Source organism: Mobula hypostoma, chromosome 8, assembly GCF_963921235.1.
Source record: "Mobula hypostoma chromosome 8, sMobHyp1.1, whole genome shotgun sequence".
In the NCBI taxonomy this organism is placed as follows: domain Eukaryota; kingdom Metazoa; phylum Chordata; class Chondrichthyes; order Myliobatiformes; family Myliobatidae; genus Mobula; species Mobula hypostoma.
In genome coordinates this window covers 88,200,027-88,218,844 of record NC_086104.1, presented here as the reverse complement: position 1 = coordinate 88,218,844, position 18,818 = coordinate 88,200,027, and the positions used below count along the sequence as shown (strand labels likewise).

The 18,818-nt window shown below is 42.0% G+C and overlaps 2 protein-coding genes across 2 annotated transcripts in view; one reads left to right on the top strand and one right to left on the bottom strand.

Moving 5' to 3' along the window:
- Positions 1–13,291, bottom strand: part of bud23 (BUD23 rRNA methyltransferase and ribosome maturation factor) — a 94,564-nt gene extending 81,273 nt beyond the window's left edge. The window contains exon 1 of the mRNA XM_063056266.1: positions 13,130–13,291. The gene's annotated coding sequence lies outside the window, so the exon portion shown is untranslated. The remainder of the gene's footprint in view (positions 1–13,129) is intronic.
- Positions 1–18,818, top strand: part of memo1 (mediator of cell motility 1) — an 80,659-nt gene that overhangs the window by 46,936 nt on the left and 14,905 nt on the right. Inside the window, exons 4-5 of the mRNA XM_063056267.1 lie at positions 2,881–2,993; positions 15,061–15,172. Of these exons, the coding sequence (XP_062912337.1) occupies positions 2,881–2,993; positions 15,061–15,172 (225 nt within the window). The remainder of the gene's footprint in view (positions 1–2,880; positions 2,994–15,060; positions 15,173–18,818) is intronic.

Sequence of the window (18,818 nt, the reverse complement as noted above, 5' to 3'; positions counted from 1 at the left end):
ACAAAATAATGAAAAGTCGTTTGGCTTCAAAATTTGAGACTTTAATAAGTCAGTCGCATTTCAATAGAACAGTCAGTTACGTGATTTTAAAATGAAGCCAGAAGGTGCCACATCAGTAGATGGATAACAAGTGTTGCCAACAATAACTGGTAGTCAGGATGGGTTAGGAGTCAGTGACATGTATCAAGACTTGCACCAGCTGCTTAACTGTTCAAAATATGATTTAGAATTGACGTATGCAATTGCCAATCACAAATAATTAACCTTATTTTCCCAGTTTTAGGAGCTATTGTGATGCGAGGGTGTTGTAAGTTGTAAGAGTATACAGCATAGAATCCTACCAGTTTAACTACAACTCCTTTGGCGATCAATGAGCAAAGCTCTGGGAAGACAAGAGTAATATTATTTAAAAGAACTTCTTTGGACTTCAATAATTTGAATTGCATTTCAAAAATGAGAAACTAATCTTAAAAATGTGTGCACAACTAGCAGCGTTACAAAGTCAACACCTTCTCAATTAAATTTTGTCAACAAACTCGACAATTATTTAACAGTTGTTCGGCATTGTAGAGTTAATGGGTTCTCACCCTACAAGCTAAAACATTGTATTTTGACTATCGAGAGAGGCAGATATTATGAAACTTGCAGAGGGTGGCTGTATAATTAATAATTTCAATAGTGATGAATGAGAGATGGTGAATTTTGGCCAGAGGAACCCTGAGGCATTGAACTGTATGGATGCTCAAATCACCATGATTACTATGAGTCAATTTTTAAAAACAACAATCTCATTCGTTGGGTTCACTTCTAGAGAGGTAGTTAGGTTAAACTTCTAAGACATTGGCTAATATACTCGGAGTGTCTTGTGTGTTTCTTGTCTTGATATTGCAAAAAAAAAATCTTTTGAAGATGCTTGAAAAGATTAAAAAGAAAAACAAATTACAAGAATGACTCTAGAACTTCTTAGGAAAGTCCCAGTCAATTTTATAACAGATCTCAGAACTCAAACCCACGAAGCCTCTGATTTGATGAGGTGTTTGTGCTGTTTCTATTATGCAGAAGCCAGTATATGAGCTGATATTATCAGATGATCACTAATAAATCCACGGAGAATGAATATTTACTCAGAGCACAGTTAGTATGTGAACTTGATACCACAAGAGAATTGTAAGGCAAGTAGCATAAGTACACGTAAGGAGACATTAAGGAACAAAATGGCTGCCATATTTGGGTTGAATTGCCTTATTTCTGTTCTGTTCGACCTTTCCAAGTGATTCTTTACAACAATGTGTTTTACATTGAATATTATTGCTGTTTGATGGTATGGGCGGGATATCCCATGAACTAAACTCCGGCTGTTCTGTTAGCACCTCCTTTTCCAAGCTGGAAAAGGGATTGGCACGTTGACTTGCTGGATGTTGGCAGTGTTTGGCTAAGATGTTGAAGTGTAGATCAGTGCAATAACCAGACATGTAATAATATCCTCTTCATCTATTTACTTCCAGTAATAGTTTTCAAGATCCACTGGGGAGCTGCAGTGGAGTTTGCATTGCACACATATTGGATTAATTTCCTACCCCAGTTATTGTGGGTTCATCCAATTTCTGAGATTAGGAGCTTACTTGAACTAAAGATTATCTTTCTCCTGCAAAGCCCTCTTATTCGTGCATGATGTGCCAAAAATGTCAAATTTCCTCCTCTACTTTCCTCTACTGCATCTCTTTGGATTGACAGACACCTCAACTGGACCTGTATCCATAATAGACAGACAAGCACCAAATCTCATTGTACTAATCAACACTGACCAGGCCCTTTCCCAATTTTAATGGTGAAAAGCCGATTACTTCAGCACAGATTAAAGAAGTTTGTATTGTGTAATATTAAATTTGGTAACGATCACAGCCTCACTAACTTCTGCATACCCCTGAACCAAAATCATAAAATGCATAAAAATCAACAGAACCGCTTCATTTCCTTAGAGTTTAAAATTTGCTTGCACACGAGTCTGAATTGAGTCTGAGAATAAATAATTTTAAGATACAAAAGCAAAAGTCACTGTGTTGTATCATCCACTTTTTTGTTTCTAAATGTTATATCCTTTTATCTTTATTCACAATTTTTCATTCACACCCATGTTTGTAATATGCCGTATTAGTAATTTTGTGGGTAAAAGATAGTTTGAATTCATCCAATGTGATTGTGGGTAATTTTCTGGCAAGTGGTGTATTTATCAAAGCTGCTGTAGGCTCCACAAGCGTTCTCATAGTTTCAAAATGAGTGCACAATCGGGGTAGTAAAGTATTGTAGGAATAGTGGAAACCCTTATCAGCTTAAAATATACTGTACACAACCAAGTCCCTACAATGTTCCCAATTGATGTAGTTGTATAATTATCTTTGAGCAATAATTTACAAGTTATAATCTACGCAAAGTGGTCAAATTCACACATGATCCAAAGATGAAAGTGAATTTAGGAATAATAGACTGAATGGGTACCATTAATTATATCATGAGAGTAGAACTAACATTGAGAAATTATGCAGTAGGTAATCAATAAAGCTTCAGGGCAAAACCATAAAGCCCCACAAAAAACATATGAGAAACAATTATATACTACATTGGGTTGGTGTGAATGAACAAAGATAGACCAAATAGACTTCCTGCGTTATGATTTTCCTGTGACCGTGGAGTCCGTAAGGCTGAGTATGTGACATGCGCCTTTCTACTAGTATCATGATCTAATTGCCCCTTGAGGGAGACAAATGTTTTATCACCTATGTGACTAGTTATGTGAACAAGTTTAAATATTTTGTAATCACTTGTGTCAAAACAGAAGGAAGTCGATCATTTAATTTACAAGGCAATTTAATTTTCTCACAGACGCAGAGTTTTTATCTTGGGACCGTCACACCATGCACCTCTTTCTCGCTGTGCTTTATCCACTGCAGATATTTATAGAACGCCTTTGTATGATCTACGCATCGATCAAAAGAGTAAGTGTCAATGCTTGCCTCTTAATTTTGAAGTAAAGCACTGTATGTGATTTCATTGATGCGTGTCAACCGATGGTTGCAAAGATTAGCTGATGCTCCATCATGATTTATGTTTGGGGGAAGTAAGTGGTATTTTAGGAGGGCAGTTGCAGTGCTTATAATTAATAAGTCTCCAATAAATCTCCTTAATATAAGCTTAGTGCAGTGGCTTTAAGCAACAAGCACATGGAATGTAAAAGCAAAAATTTTAAGATGCAAGGTATTTAAATCTGGGAAAAGGGTCATTTGGCTCAGTAGATCTCTGCTATTATTCATGTTTCTGCCTACCTACTTAATCTAACTTCAGCATAACTTTCCATTCCATTCCTCCTTCATGTTTATTTAGTTCTTCCTGTACATTACTCACCTCAACTGCTCTGTTTTGAAGAAGGTTCTCCTGAATTCCCGACAGAATTTATTACTGTATCAGTGAATGGTTCTTGGCCCATTCTTCCCTCAAGTAGAAATAATTTTTGTTTGTCTCTCCTTTTATCATTTTCAAGACCTTTATCATATCACTTTTTTTTCTGATGTGAAAAGAAATAATTGCAAATGTTTTTAAAAAAGGGCAGAGAAGTTACAACAAGCAATCTGCCTATTTGGTCCAAGTGGTCCATGCTGTATGACAGCTGTTCAGAAGAGTAAAGAATATTAGCTTTCTTCATGAGGAAGAGAACATAAAAACTAATAGAGTAATAACTAATTCCACTAAATCTTCATTGAGAGCTCATATAAGTTTCAAAGCCCATACTGCTATTTAGCTTTGTATCATCAGCATGCTTGGATGTATCACAATTCATCTTTCTAAAGTACTGCAAACACGAGGAATTCTGCAGATGCTGGAAATTCAAGCAACACACATCAAAGTTGCTGGTGAACGCAGCAGGCCAGACAGCATCTCTAGGAAGAGGTGCAGTCGACGTTTCGGGCCGAGACCCTTCGTCAGGACTAACTGAAGAAAGAGCTAGTAAGAGATTTAAAAGTGGGAGGGGGAGGGGGAGATCCAAAATGACAGGAGAAGACAGGAGGGGGAGGGATGGAGCCAAGAGCTGGACAGGTGATTGGCAAAAGGGATATGAGAGGATCATGGGACAGCAGGCCCAGGGACAAGGAAAAGGGGGAGGTGGGGGAAAAAGCCCAGAGGATGGGCAAGGGGTATAGTCAGAGGGACAGAGGGAGAAAAAGGAGACTGAGAGAAAGAATGTGTGTGTATATAAATAATGGATGGGGTACGAGGGGGAGGTGGGGAATTAGCGGAAGTTAGAGAAATCAATGTTCATGCCATCAGGTTGGAGGCTACCCTTACGGAATATAAGGTGTTGTTCCTCCAACCTGAATGTGGCTTCATCTTTACAGTAGAGGAGGCCGTGGATAGATATGTCAGAATGGGAATGGGATGTGGAATTAAAATGTGTGGCCACTGGGAGATCCTGCTTTCTCTGGCGGACAGAGCATAGGTATTCAGCAAAACGATCTCCCAGTCTGCGTCGGGTCTTACCAGTATATAGAAGGGCACATATGGAGCACCGGACACAGTATATCACCCAGCCGACTCACAGGTGAAGTGTCGCCTCACCTGGAAGGACTGCCTGGGGCCCTGATTGGTGGTAAGGGAGGAAGTGTAAGGGCATGTGTAGCACTTGTTCCACTTACGAGGATAAGTGCCAGGAGGGAGATCAGTGGAGAGGGATGGGGGGGACGAATGGACAGGGGAGTCGCATAGGGAGCGATCCTTGCAGAAAGCGGGGGGGGGGAGGGAAAGATGTGCTTAGTGGTGGGATCCCGTTGGAGGTGGCGGTACTTACGGAGAATAATATGTTGGACCCGGAGGCTGGTGGGGTGGTAGATGAGGCCTCAAATGTCGACTGTACCTCTTCCTGGAGATGCTGCCTGGCCTGCTGTGTTCACCAGCAACTTTGATGTGTGTTTCTAAAGTACTGATATAGATTGTGAACTGGTGTACCCTTATGTATGCAGGTACAGCAGGCAGTGAAGAAAGCGAATGGCATGTTGGCCTTCATAACAAGGGGAGTTGAGTATAGGAGCAAAGAGGTCCTTCTGCAGTTGTACAGGGCCCTGGTGAGACCACACCTGCACAGTTGTGTACAGTTTTGGTCTCCAAATTTGAGGAAGGACATTCTAGCTATTGAGGGAGTGCAGCGTAGGTTCACGAAGTTAATTCCCGGGATGGCGGGACTATCATATGTTGAAAGATTGGAGTGATTTGGGTTGTATACACTGGAATTTAGAAGGATGAGAGGGGATCTGATTGAAACATATAAGATTATTAAGGGATTGGACACGCTAGAGGCAGGAAACATGTTCTCAATGTTGGGGGAATCCAGAACCAGAGGCCACAGTTTAAGAATAAGGGGTAGAAAATTTAGAACGGAGTTAAGGAAAAACTTTTTCACATAGAGGGTTGTGGTTTTGTGGAATGCTCTGCCTCAGAAGGCAGTGGAGGCCAATTCTCTGGATTCTTTCAAGAAAGAGTTAGATGAAGCTCTTAAAGATAGTGGAGTGAAGGGATATGGGGAGCAGGCAGGAAAAGGGTACTGATTGTGGATGATCAGCCATGATTACCGTGAATGGTGGTGCTGGCTCAAAGGGCTGAATGGCCTACTCCTGCACCTATTGTCTATTGTAGTTATAATTTCAAAAAAAAGCATCAGATCTGTCAAGCATGTCTTCCCTTTCATAAATCCAAGTTGACTTTGTCCAGGTCTGTTACTATTTTCCAAGTGCTCTGTTGCTATTTCCTTAGTAATAGCTTTCAGTATTTTCCCTTTACTGAACTGAGACTACATGGTTTGTGTTTGCTTGTTTTCCCTCTCCTTTTTTAAATAGTGGGGTTATGTTTCTTACCTCAATTATGTTCAAACTGATGTAGAAACCATAGAATTTCAGAGATAATAACCAACAACATACAAAAATGCTGGAGGAAGTTAGCAGGGCCTGCTGCATCTATGGAAAAGTGTACAGTCAACGTTTCAGGCCAAGACCCTTCGGCAGGACTGGAGAAAAATAGATGAGTAGATTTAAAAGATGGAGGAGGAGAGGGAGAAACACAAGGTGATAGGTGAAACTGGGAGGGGGAGGGATGAAGTACATAGCTGGGAAATTGATTGGTGAAAGAGATACAGGGCTGGAGAAAGGGAAGTCTGATAGGTGAGGGTAGAAGGCCATGGAGGAAAGAGAAGGGGGGCGATGGGCCGGCAGGGAGATGAGGTGAGAGAGGAAAAAGAGTTTGGGGACTGGTGCAGGAGAGGGTGGGGGGGAGTGGAAATTATCAGAAGTTTGAGAAATCGATGTTCATATCATCAGGTTGGAGGCTACCCCAGAATTTAAGGTGTTGTTTCTCCAACTTGAGTGTGGCCTTATCACGACAGTAGAGGAGGCCAGGGATTGACATGTCGGTATGGGAGTGGAAAGTGGAATTAAAATGGGTGGCCACTGGGAGATCCCACTTCTTCTGGTGGACAGAGCATAGGTGCTCAGTGAAACAATCTCCCACTACGTTGGGTCTCACTGATATACAGGAGGCCACACCAGGAGTACTGGACGAAGTATATGGCCCCAACAGACTCACAGGTGAGGTGTCGCCTCACCTGGAAGAACCGTTTGGGGCCCTGAATGGTAGTGAGGGAGGAGGTGTAGGGGCAGGTGCAGCACTTATTCCGCTTGCAAGGTAAGTGCCAGGAGGGAGATCAGTGGGGAGAGACGAATGGACAAGGGCCCTTTCACCAATCAACTTCCCAGCTATTTACTTCATCCGTCCCCCTCCCGATTTCACCTATCACCTTGTGTTTCTCTCTCCCCTCTGCCACCTTTTAAATCTACTCCTCATCTTTTTTTCTCCAGTCCTGCCAAAGGGTCTTGCTCCAAACCGTTGACTGTACTTTTTTCTATAGATGCTGCCCGTCATGCTGAGTTCCTCCAGCATTTTGTGTGTGTTGCTTGGATTTTCAGCATCTGCAGATTCTCTCTTGTTTGTGATTGAATAACCAACAAATTTGTTATCTCCAGAGTAGCTACTTTCAAATTCCAAGGCTAAGTCATCAGATTCATAGGATTTATCAGCATTCTGTACCATTAATCTCTTCAATGGGACATCCTTACTTAGAGTCATACGGTAATACAGCATGGATACGAGCCCTTTGCACAACAAGCCCATGCCAACTGTGCTGTCCACCCAGCAAGTCCCAATTTCCTGCATTTGGCCATATCCCTCCTGGCCCTTTCCCTCCATGAACCTGTCCAAGTGCTCCTCGAATGATTATTTTGTACCTGCTTCAATGCCTTCCTCTGGCAGCTCATTCCATATACCCACCACTCCCTTGTGTGGAAAAAGTTGCCCCTTAGGTTCCTTTTAAATGTCCCAAATCACCCTAAATCTATTTCCCTTGGCTTTGGACCCCCCTACCTTGAAAGGTCATCCTCATTCACCTCTGTTCCAAGAAATAAAGATCTAGCATGACCAACCTCTCCCTATAACTCAGGCCTCCAGTTCTGACAACATTCTTGTATATCTTTCTGCACTTTTTCCAGTTTAACACATCATCCTTTAATAGGGTGACCAAATCCGAATACAGTACTCCCAAGTGCAGCCTCACCAAGATTTATACAATCAAATGTAATGTCCCAACTCCTATAGCCAAAGCCCTGATTGATGAAGACAGCATGCTAAACACCTTTTTCACTACTCTGTCTACCTGAGACACCACCTTCAAGCGTAGATTAGGAGACCACTTTGTCAAGCACCCACATTCCGTCCGCCAGAAAAAGCGAGATCTCCCTGTGGCCACCCACTTCAATTCTACTTGCCATTCCCATTCCAACATGTCAGTCCATGGTCTCCTCTACTGCTGTGATGAGGCCACACTCAGGTTGGAGGAACAACACCCTGTATTTCGACTGGGTAGCCTGCCCATCACCTCCCTCTGGTGATCCTCCCCCTTCCCTTTCTTCCATGGTCTTCTGCCCTCTCCTGTCAGATTCCCCCTTCTCCAGCCCTTTATCTCTTTCACCTATCAGCTTCCCAGCTCTATACTTCATCCACCCCCCCTCCCAGTTTCACCAATCACCTACCACCTTGTACTTCTTCCTCTCCTCCCCCCACCTTCTTGCTCCAACTTCTCATCTTTTTTTCCAGTCCTAATGAAGGGTTTCACCCCAAAACATCAACTCTATACTCTTCCACAGATATTGCCTGGCCTGCTGAGCTCCTCCAGCATTTTGCGTGTGTTACCGGGGATTTATTGTTTCACTTATCTGCGTTTTCCTTGTTCCCCTGTGTACTGACTGTTGCGTTGGTCATTAAAGGACACACTTTAACTTATGCTAAAATTAACCCATACAGGAAAGGATGTAAAAAAACAGCTTACAGTACTGTGCAAAAGTCATAGTCACTCAAGCTATACATACTGTATATACGTGCCTAAGACCCTTGCACAGTACTGTATATCTACAGAAGCTGTTAAAGTACACTTTTTTTTTGAGTTTCTCTCAAGCTGACTGGCATATTCTTTCTTCCTTATTCTTAGCAATTTCTTGTTCATCCTTTGCTGAAAGTTGAAATTTTTTTGGCAATGATTTTCTTTTGATCTAATATATCTCTTCAATGTCTTGACTGGACCACCTTCCTTGTTTTATTTTGCCTTCAATAGATTATAAGACCATAGGATATAGCAGCGGAATTAGGCCATTTGGCCCATCACATCATGGTTGTTCCAATTTTTTTCTCAGCCCTAATCTCCTGCCTTCTCCTTGTGTCTCTTGATGCTCTGACCAATCAAGAATCTATCAACCTCTGCCTTAAATATATATGAAGACTTGGCTTCCACAGCTGCCTATGGCAACGAATTCCACAGATTCTGCACTCTGGCTAAAGAAATTCCTTCTCATCTCCATTTTCAAAGGATGCCCCTCTATTCTGAGGCTGTGTCCTCTGATCTTAGACTCTCCCACCATAGGAAATATCCTCTCCATATCTACTCTATCAAACTTTCATCACTTGATAGGTTTCAATGAGGTCACCCCTCATTATTCTGAATTCTAGTGAATACAGGCCCAGATGCTACTCATATAACAAGCCATTCAATCCTGGAATCATTTTCATGAATCTCCTTTGAACCCTCTCCAGTTTCAGCACATCCTTTCTAAGATGAGGGTCCCAAACCTGGTCACAATACTCCAAGTGAGACCTCACCAGTGCTTTATAAAATCTCAACATTATATCCTTGCTTTTATATTCTAGTCCTCTTGAAATGAATGCTAACATTGCATTTGCCTTCCTCACCACAGACTCGCCCTGCAATTTAACCTTTAGGAAATCCTGCATAAATCCCTTTGCACCTCAGATTTTTGTTTAAAAAAAAAAGAGCAACCCTTTCATTTCTTCTACCGAAGTGCATGACCGTACACTTTCCAACACCGTATTCATCTGCCATTTCTTTGCCCATTCTCCAAATCATTGATACATAATGTAAAAGAATCTGTCCCAACGCAGACCCCTGTGGAACACCACTAGTCACCAGCAACCAGCCAGAAAAGGCTCCCTTTATTTCCACTCTTTGCCTTCTGCCAATTAGTCACTGCTTTAACCGTGTTAGAATCTTTCCTGTAATACCATGGGCTTGTAGCTTGTTAAACTGCCTCATGTGTGGCACCTTGTCAAAGACTGTCTGAAAATCCAAGTATACAACATCAATCTATACTCCTTTGTTTATTCTGCTTGTTATTTCTTCATAGAATTTCAACAGTTTTGTCAGGCAAGATTCTTCCTTGAGGAACCATGCTGACTACGGCCTATTTTATCATGTGCCTCCATGTACCCTGAGACTTTATCCTTATAATTGACTCCAACATCTTCCCAACCACTGAGGTCAGCCTAATTGGCCTACAGTTTCCTTTCTTCTGCCTCTCTCCCTTCTTGAAGAGTGGAGTGACATTTTCAGTTTTCCAGTCTTCCGGAACCATTTCAGAATTTAGTGATTCTTGAAAGATCATTACTAATGCCTCCATGATCTCTTCAGACCTTTCAGTTTCCCAAGAATCTTCTCTCTTGTTATGATAACATCACACACTTCGTGCCCCCGACACCTGGAACTTCCACCATACTGCTAGTGTCTTCCACAGTGAAGACTGGTGCGAAATACTTATTCATTTTGTCCACCATTTCATTGTCCCCATTACTAACTCCCCAGCATCGTTTTCCAGTGGCGCAATATCTACTCTTGCCTTTTTACATTTTATATATCTGAAGAAACTTCTGGTATCCCCTTTAATATTATTGGCTAGCTTTCTTTCGTATTCCATCTTTACCTTCCTAATTACTTTTTAGTTGCTTTCTGATAGTTTTTAAAACCTTTCCAATCCTCCAACTTCCCACTAATTTTTGCTTTATTATATGCCCTCTCTTTGCTCTTATGTTTGCTGTAACTTCTTTTGTTAGCCACAGTTGAGGTATCTTGCCTTTAGAATATTTCTTCCTGTTTGGGATGTATATACCCTGTGCCTTCCAGATTGCTTCCAGAAAATCTAGACATTGCGGCTCTGCCATCATCCCTGCCAGTATTCTTTTCTAATCAATTCTGGCCAACTCTTCTCTCATGCCTCTGTAATTCCCTTTACTCCACTGTAATACTGACACAGCAGACTTTAGCATCTCCTTCTCAAATTTTAGGGTGAATTCAATCATATTACGATCACTTGCCCCTAAGGGTTCTTTTACATTAAGCTCTCTAATCATTCTGGTTCGTTTCACAGCACCCAATCGAGAATAGCCGATCCCCTTGTGGGCTCAACATGGTCTGCTCTAAAAAGCCATCTCATAGGCACTCTAGAAATTCCCCCTCCTGAAGTACAGCACCAATCTGATTTTCCCAATCTACCTGCAAAGTTAAATCCCCCATGACTATCGTAACATTGCCCTTTTTGGCATGCATTTTCTATCTCCCATTGTAATTTGTAGGCCACATCCTTAGTACTGTTTGGGGGGAGGGGGTCTGTATACAACTCCCATCAGGATCTTTTTACCCTTGCAGTTCCTTAGCTTGTGATTCAACACCCTCTGACCCTATGTCACCTCTTTCTAATGATTTGATTTCATTTTAGCAGCAGATCAACGCCACCCCTTCTGCCTTCTTGCCTATCCTTTCAATACAATATTTATCCTTGAGCATTTGGCTCCGAGCTATATTTTTTCATCCATGATTCAGTGATGCCTACAACATCATACCTGCCAATCTGCAACTGTGATGCAAGTTCACCTACCTTATTCCATATGCTGCACACATTCACATACAACATCTTCAGTCCTGTATTCACCCTTTTCGATTTTGTCACCCCATGCTCAACCTTTTGATTCCTACCTTTGTCTGAGGTCTTACCAACATCTGCCACCACAACCTGTCCGCAATCCGTACTGGACTCTGGTTCCCATCCCCTTGCAAGTCTAGTTTAAACCCCACCATGCAGCATTAACAAACCTTCCCACTAGCATATTAGTCCCCCTGCAGTTCAGGTGCAAACTGTCCCTTCTGTACAGGTGTCACCTGCCCTGGCAAAGAGCCCAATGATCCAAAAATCTTATGCCCTCCCTCCTACACCAACTCCTTAGCTGTGCATTAAACTGTATAATCTTCCTATTTCTGGCCTCACTGGCACGTGGCATGGGTAGGAATCCTGAGATCACAACCCTGGAGGTCTTGCCCTTTAACAGCACCTAAATCCCTGAACTCCCTATGCAGAACCTTGTCACTCTTCCTACCCATGTCATTGGTTCCCTACATGGACCATGACTTCTGGCTGTTCATCCTCCCACTTAAGAATGCTGAGGACTCGAACTGAGATATTCTGGACCCTGGCACCCAGGAGGCAACATGCCATCTGGGATTTTCGTTCTTACCCATGGAACTCCCTGTCCATTTCCTTAAGTAACGAATCCCCTAACACCACAGCGTGCCTCTTCTTCCTCCCTTCCCTTTTGAGTCACAGACGCGAACAGTCCCAGAGAACCGACCACTGTGACTTTCCTCTGTTAGGTCACCCCACCCCGGACAGGATCCAGTGATATACCTGTTGTTGAGGGGGATGGCCACAGGGGTTCTCTGCATTGGCTCCTTAACTCCTTTCCCCTTCCAGACTGTCACCCAGTTTCCTGTGTCCTGCACCTTGTATGTAACTACCTCTCTATATGTCCTATCTGTCACCTCATCAGCCCTCAATAATCCAGAGTTCAACCAGTTACAGCTCCAACTCCATAACGGGGACTAATAGAAGCTGCAGCTGGATGTGCTTCTTGCAGTTGTAATGGTGAGGAATACTGGAGGTTTCCCTGCCTTTGCACGTCCCACAAGAGGAGCATTTAACTATCCTGCCTAGCTGAGCAGATAAAGAAAAAAATTGAGCTTTTCTTTCCTTTGCCTTCTCTGAGTGAAGCCTCGAAGAGTAAAAGCCTTAAGATCACCACTCTGACTATGTCCACTCAGACGATGGCCGCAGTGCTTGCCCCGCCTTCTCTTACTCTTAATTTTCTCTTACTAATCAATTCCAAATGCCGATTGGCTGCTGGTCAAAGCTCTATACACTGCCACGAACTGCTCCTGCCTTTTATCCTTCAGCAGTGTTCCTGATTGAAGGCCCCTCCTCTCCAAACTTCCAATGTCCAGATTGGCCATTGGTCAAAGGTGCATATACATTACATATGAAACCCCCTTTTACCAGGCGTCTGTAGGGACACAGCTTGTTAGCCCCTCGCTAATGGCCACTGAACTCAGCGGTGAGGAAACTCAGTACATCTGGGGTCAGTATGACTTGGGTCCCACCAAACTGGGAAATTGGGATGTTTCAACCACCCGAATACTGTGTAAATACTGCCCACGTGCAATTATCTGTCAGCAAGAAAAGAGCAGATGGTACACTGCATCCTATTATAAAAAAAGGTGTATTTATGCAGGTCAGCTTAACCAAACAGTCATTAAAGAAGAAAGAAAAAGAAAGGATAAAATAAAACGGTTCATTGTAATTAAACCAGTCAAATGTGCACAAGGTTGGAGCTGATATCTCCCAAAAGCTGGATGTGCCCTTTTACTCACAGTGCCAACTCCTATTCACCAATCACCGGTAGAATTTCCCATCTTGGACTCCATCGAATTGCACATTCCAGTTTGGTCGAGTCCTACAGCCGATTCTCTCAATCTCCTTTCCTCTCCATCTTCTGCCGAAAAGACCTCAACCCGAACCAGTGTCCGTCACAAAACCTCTCCCTCAGCATTCTCCAGAACCTTCTCCCAATTCCACCATCCTGATTGGCTGACCCAACATTCCTAAGTTGAACATCAAAACCCCTTATCTTCAACTGAAACCCAAACAATCAGCAGAACACACTGCTTGTACAGAAAACTATTAAATGAAATACGCTATGGCATTAGCAGTAAAATCTTAACCATGGCATTACACGAGTGAACAGTATTTTAATTCTAAGTCTCTAATTCTGAGAAATCTGTGGTATTTAATTTGATATGAATTGCCCTTTAACTGTGGCTGTTCATCTATGTAATACAGGTGGTTTCTGTTTATCCTGTCTCAGCCAAGTTAGAATGATAAATACTTCTGATGCATTAGCTTCTTATCAGCTAACGAAGGCAGGCCAAATTATACAAACCTTTGTGCATATTTTTTTCTTCATTGCTCCAAATCTAACACTATCGTGCATGTGTTTTTGGCACATATCCATATATTGCTAATGTGAGATGTTGAGAGCTTGTTTTCATTCACATTATGCTGCATGAGGGCTGCCCTAAGTCAATCAGGGATTTCCACTCTTGTCCTTCAAAGTACCTCAGCACTCACATATTTTAATGGGCCTTGGGGTTGCACAGATTATGCACACTTTGCTGATTTGAATCCAGAGTGGCCCATGCCTCCCTCAATTGAAGAAATATTTTTAGAAAAGATCAATGATGAAATGGTATTAGAAGGGATATGGGTTTCTTCTGGTTTAATCAGACTACATTGGGATGAGGTCACCAATTAAAAATCCCATTGTTTGTGTGAATTAAATGTTTGGTGTTTGTGAAAATGTCAGTGCTTGAAATATTCACTTAAAAGTACAATATGTCTGTAAGCATTCAGTGTTTGACAGTAAAACTTGGGTAACTCAGCCAGGTTTGTTTCTATGGTCTTTACTGAACAAATCAAGATTTGGAAAAAAGGTTTTCAACATTGTTACTTCATTGTTAATAATTCTCAAACGTGAATACCTCTAATTGCAACCTGTGATTTCTGAATATTAATTTAAAAAGGAGTTAAAATGCTATTGGTAGAGTTAAACTCAATTATACAAATGACCACTGAAATTTGAAAATTTTGACACACCCAGTCCAAAGCATTTGAACTTCTGGTAGCGCAAAAGTATTTTGTGATATTATTGTAAAACATCATTCATTGTTGGGTAATCTGCAAACTATTCCAAAATAAACCACAAAGCTTTAATAATGAAAATCTGCAGGAATAAGATGTGGCAATTCTGCCTGCCGTTACTAGATAACTTGTTCTTTGTTCTCTTGAATTCCTCCTTGGTCCAATCTAGGTTTGAGTTCTGTATGTACAGTTGCATTATAACATTGCTGCTGTCACACTGTGTTAAGACACCACAAAGTCTAGGGAGTTTAGTCTGCTTGGCCTAAGGGTCAATCAACCCTGAATATGGCTTAAATTGTTGAATGCCTTAATCCTTCCAGTGTTTAGCAGGTGAAAATTAATTTCAGTACTACTAGAAAATTGGTGTTAGAATGGATAATATTAGGCTCCGATCCTATAGCTTTTGCTTTAAAATCTCTGTTTGATTATGAGGAAGAGTGAAATGGAGGTAATTTGCTTGGATCCTCAAAACTTCTAATAAATGCCCAGTAGAGTTGTTAATTGGGGCATTTGGGGTTCAGATAATCATAAAGGAATGGAAATGAAAATTGGGTTGAGCCTGTTGATACTTGTGGTATTAACTTCAGTCTTTTGTAATGATCAGTTTATGGAGAGCTGTGGAAGACGGGAATGTTTGAGCGGATGACTATCCAAATAGATGAAGACGAACACAGTATTGAGATGCATTTGCCTTACACAGCTAAAACCATGGAAAGGTAAGACTGCAGCTGCCATACACTATGAATGAGTGTACATTTATTGGGTAGATTAGGCTTGCATTGCCTTCTGTGATTCAACTGAGCGGTTTTAGGTGACCAATGGAGATGGTGGGGTAAATTTGAGAGAAGTTGTTTCCCTTGACAGGTAAAGAGTGGGGTGGGTATGTGACTTTAAAACTAAATAGCTAAAATCAAGCTAGATTTACAAAGTGAGGTGAAGAACTGAAATTTCTTTGACTTACTAATGAGGCTGAGGGTTGGTTCGCATATACAGCTCTTTGTGTCATCGTCTGTCTTTAATCCTTACACTGTCCCTGAGTTGACTCTGCTTCCATCCATTCTTTCATTATTTCAGACTTAATTATTACAGTGCACTGCCAATTCATCATCCTCACTCTACATTGAGTAAATTTGCAGTCATCCAAAACTCTGCTGTCTCCTTAATGCCCTGTTCATCTCTCACCCAGTGCTTGCTGACATATTTCAGCTCCCTGGTTAAAAGGTGGCTCAATTTTTTAAAAAATGAAATATTTTGAAATCACTCTTTGTGCCTGCAGAATCGTCCAGTTCTACATTGATGACACTTCAAATATAGTACTTAATCACCTCAGCTGAACTCTGAAGCGCCCTCTGTAAATCTCTACACTTCCCCAAATTTCTTCTTAAAAACTACCTCCATGAAATGGCCTGTCACCTGCCTTAGTTATCGTGCTACGTAGCTTGATGTTGAACTTGATTGACAAAGTCTATGTTAACAACTACTTATGTACTCACCTCAATTTAATAAAAAAAATTGTTGCGGGTGCTTAAAAGAAGCATATTTGCACAAAATTTGGAACAAAATATTAAGATGTGTAAGGGAGTGCTTGGTTAGAAAGGTACTTTGACCAAGCAGCTTGGAGCAATGAGAGGCAGAGGCATTTAGGAAAAGAATTTTTGAACTGAAGGAGCAATTGTCAATGGTGGAGCACGAAAAATCAAGAGGCGGAGGCCAGTGTGGGAAGAGCGTGCAAACTTCTGGGAATTATAGGACAGGACAATGTTACGACCAGGAAGTGAATTTTAAAATTGAGGTGTTGTTGAGAGCCAAAGTAGATAGTAAATGTTTTGTTCAATTAATCTTGGTTGTTGGCTCCTTTCAAATAATGAACTGAAAATTGCAAATGTTGAGGGTGATAAACTAGGATTTAGCATTTATCTTGAGTTTGATGTTGCACCAGTCATTTTGCAAATGATGTTAAGTCTTGTAAAGTAGAATTTATTGTCTCCAAATGGGTTGTGCTTATTCCACAACTAGCTAAGGTTTGCTGAATTGGAACAAACTGAGGTTGGTACCAATCATGATAAAGCATAAGTTGTGCTAAAGCAGCAGGGAGATAACACAGGGTCAAGAAATGGTCTCAAGTTGTGAACTTTGGGATATTTGCTTCTTTCAGGTTATGATGTCAGCATTTTGCATTTGGCCAGGAAACACACAACAATATACTTCCCCATCAAGAAAGCCTTAAAGCTCTCCGCTTCTTTCTTGACAATACCCAACCAGTTCCCCTCTACTATCACCCACCTCCGTTTGACAGAACTGGTCCTCACCCTCAATAATTTCTCATTCGGCTCCTCCCACTTCTTCCAAACTCAAGGGACACCCATGGGCGCTCGCATGGCCCCAGTATGCCTGCCTTTTCGTTGGCTACGGAACAGTCCATGTTCTCAGTGTACCTTGGTAATGCTCACCAACTCTTTCTGCACTACATTGACAACTGCAATGGTGCTGCTTCATGCACACATGCTGAGCTCATCAATTTCATCAACTTTGCCTCCAACTTCCCCCCTTCCCCCCTGCCCCTAAATTCACTTGGTCCATTTCTGACACCTCACTCACTTTTCTTGTATTCTCTGTCTCCATCCCTGGATATCTACTGACATCTTCTATAAGCTACCGATTCCCATGGCTATCTTGACTATACCACTTCCCACCCTATCTCATGAAAAAATGCCATTCCCTTTTCACAGTTCTTTCATCTCTGCCGCATCTGTTCCCAGGACGATGTTTTCCCAACTCGCAGAGATGTCCTTCTTCAAAGAATGGGGTTTTCCTTCCTCCACCATTGATACAGCCCTCACCCACATCTCCTCTGTTTCCAAATGGTCTAATTCTGCTCCTATATCTTGCGTCTTATGGTCTCCCTGACATCTGCACTCACCCTTCTTCATGCTGCCTTAACAGGGTTACAGTTGCTCTTGTCCTTACCGACCACCCCATGAGCATCTGCGTCCAACACGTTTTACCACCCACCCCCACTGTCCACTTCCCACAGGGATCGCTAACTCCATGATTCCCTTGTCCATTCGTCCCTCCCCACTAATTTCTTTCTTATCACGTATCCCTGCAAGAGTCGGAAATGCTACACCTGTCATTCACCTCCTCCCCCACTTCCATTCAGAGGCCAAACAGTCCTTCAAACCAAGGCAACACTCCCACCTGCAAATCTCCTCTACACTGGTGACACCCGATGTAGATTGGGGGACCGCTTTGTCGAGCACCTTCGCTCTGCAAAAAGCAGGATTTCCTGGTGTCCAACCATTATAATTTCAATCCGCGTTCCTATTCCGTCAGTCAGTCCATGGCCTCCTCTTCTGCCATTTTGACACCACTGAAGGTACCCCCCCCCCCACAACTTATCTCTTTGTCAAATCCCCACTCTGGCCCACCTTACCTCACCCTTGGTGGCCCTCCTCCTTCCCTTTCTCCCATTGACTATTCTCCTGTCCGATTATATTTCTTCTTCTCCAGCCCTTTTCCTTTTCTACCTATCACCTCCCATTTTCTTACTTTATCCTCCCTCCCCAAGCCTCCTGAATTCACCTATTACCTTCTAGCTTGTACTCCTTCCCCTTCCCGACCCCCACCTTATTTTAGCATCTTCCCCCCTCCTTTCCAGTTCTGATGATGGGTTTTGGCCCTAAACATTGATTTCAAGGTTCATATCCATAGGTGCTGCCTGACTTGCTGAGTTCTTAACAGCACAGTTCTAGCACAGCTTGGCATTTATTTTTAAAGAACCTTATTCCCTGTTTAAAACTTAGCAGATTTTATGCCATTACTTTCAGATCAGGCAAGACTCCTCTGAATTATTGACATTAAGTGGATGCAAATTTTTAAAAATTCATAAGCATTGGATATTCTGTGAAAACATTTTAGTGCCAAAGTATTCTATACAAACATTATTGGGTCAATAGTGGGGTTGGAATTTGGAATTGTGGCTTCATTTACACATCCAGCTGACGATAAAGGCAGTCAATGATTAGAAATGTATAATAGAAATATAGCACAGTGTGACAAAAAGATCTTTTCTCTTTCCAAGTTCTTTTCCTTGACAAGAAATAAATTTGTCATACAATTCAGTCTGTCAAGATGTTCTGTTAAATGTCGAGAGCCCCTCTCTCAGTTCAAGTCCGAAGGATATTGGCTGTTGGCAGCTCCTTGATAATCAGTAGCATTTTTCACTGAGCGTTGGTCAATTGCTAGACATAAGATAAAACTGCATAAATTGTTTTCAGTGCATTACAATCACTTGTCAACTAAACCACTTTTGAAGACCAGTAATGTAGGGAAATGAGGCACCTGCTTGCCCCAACCCCCCGA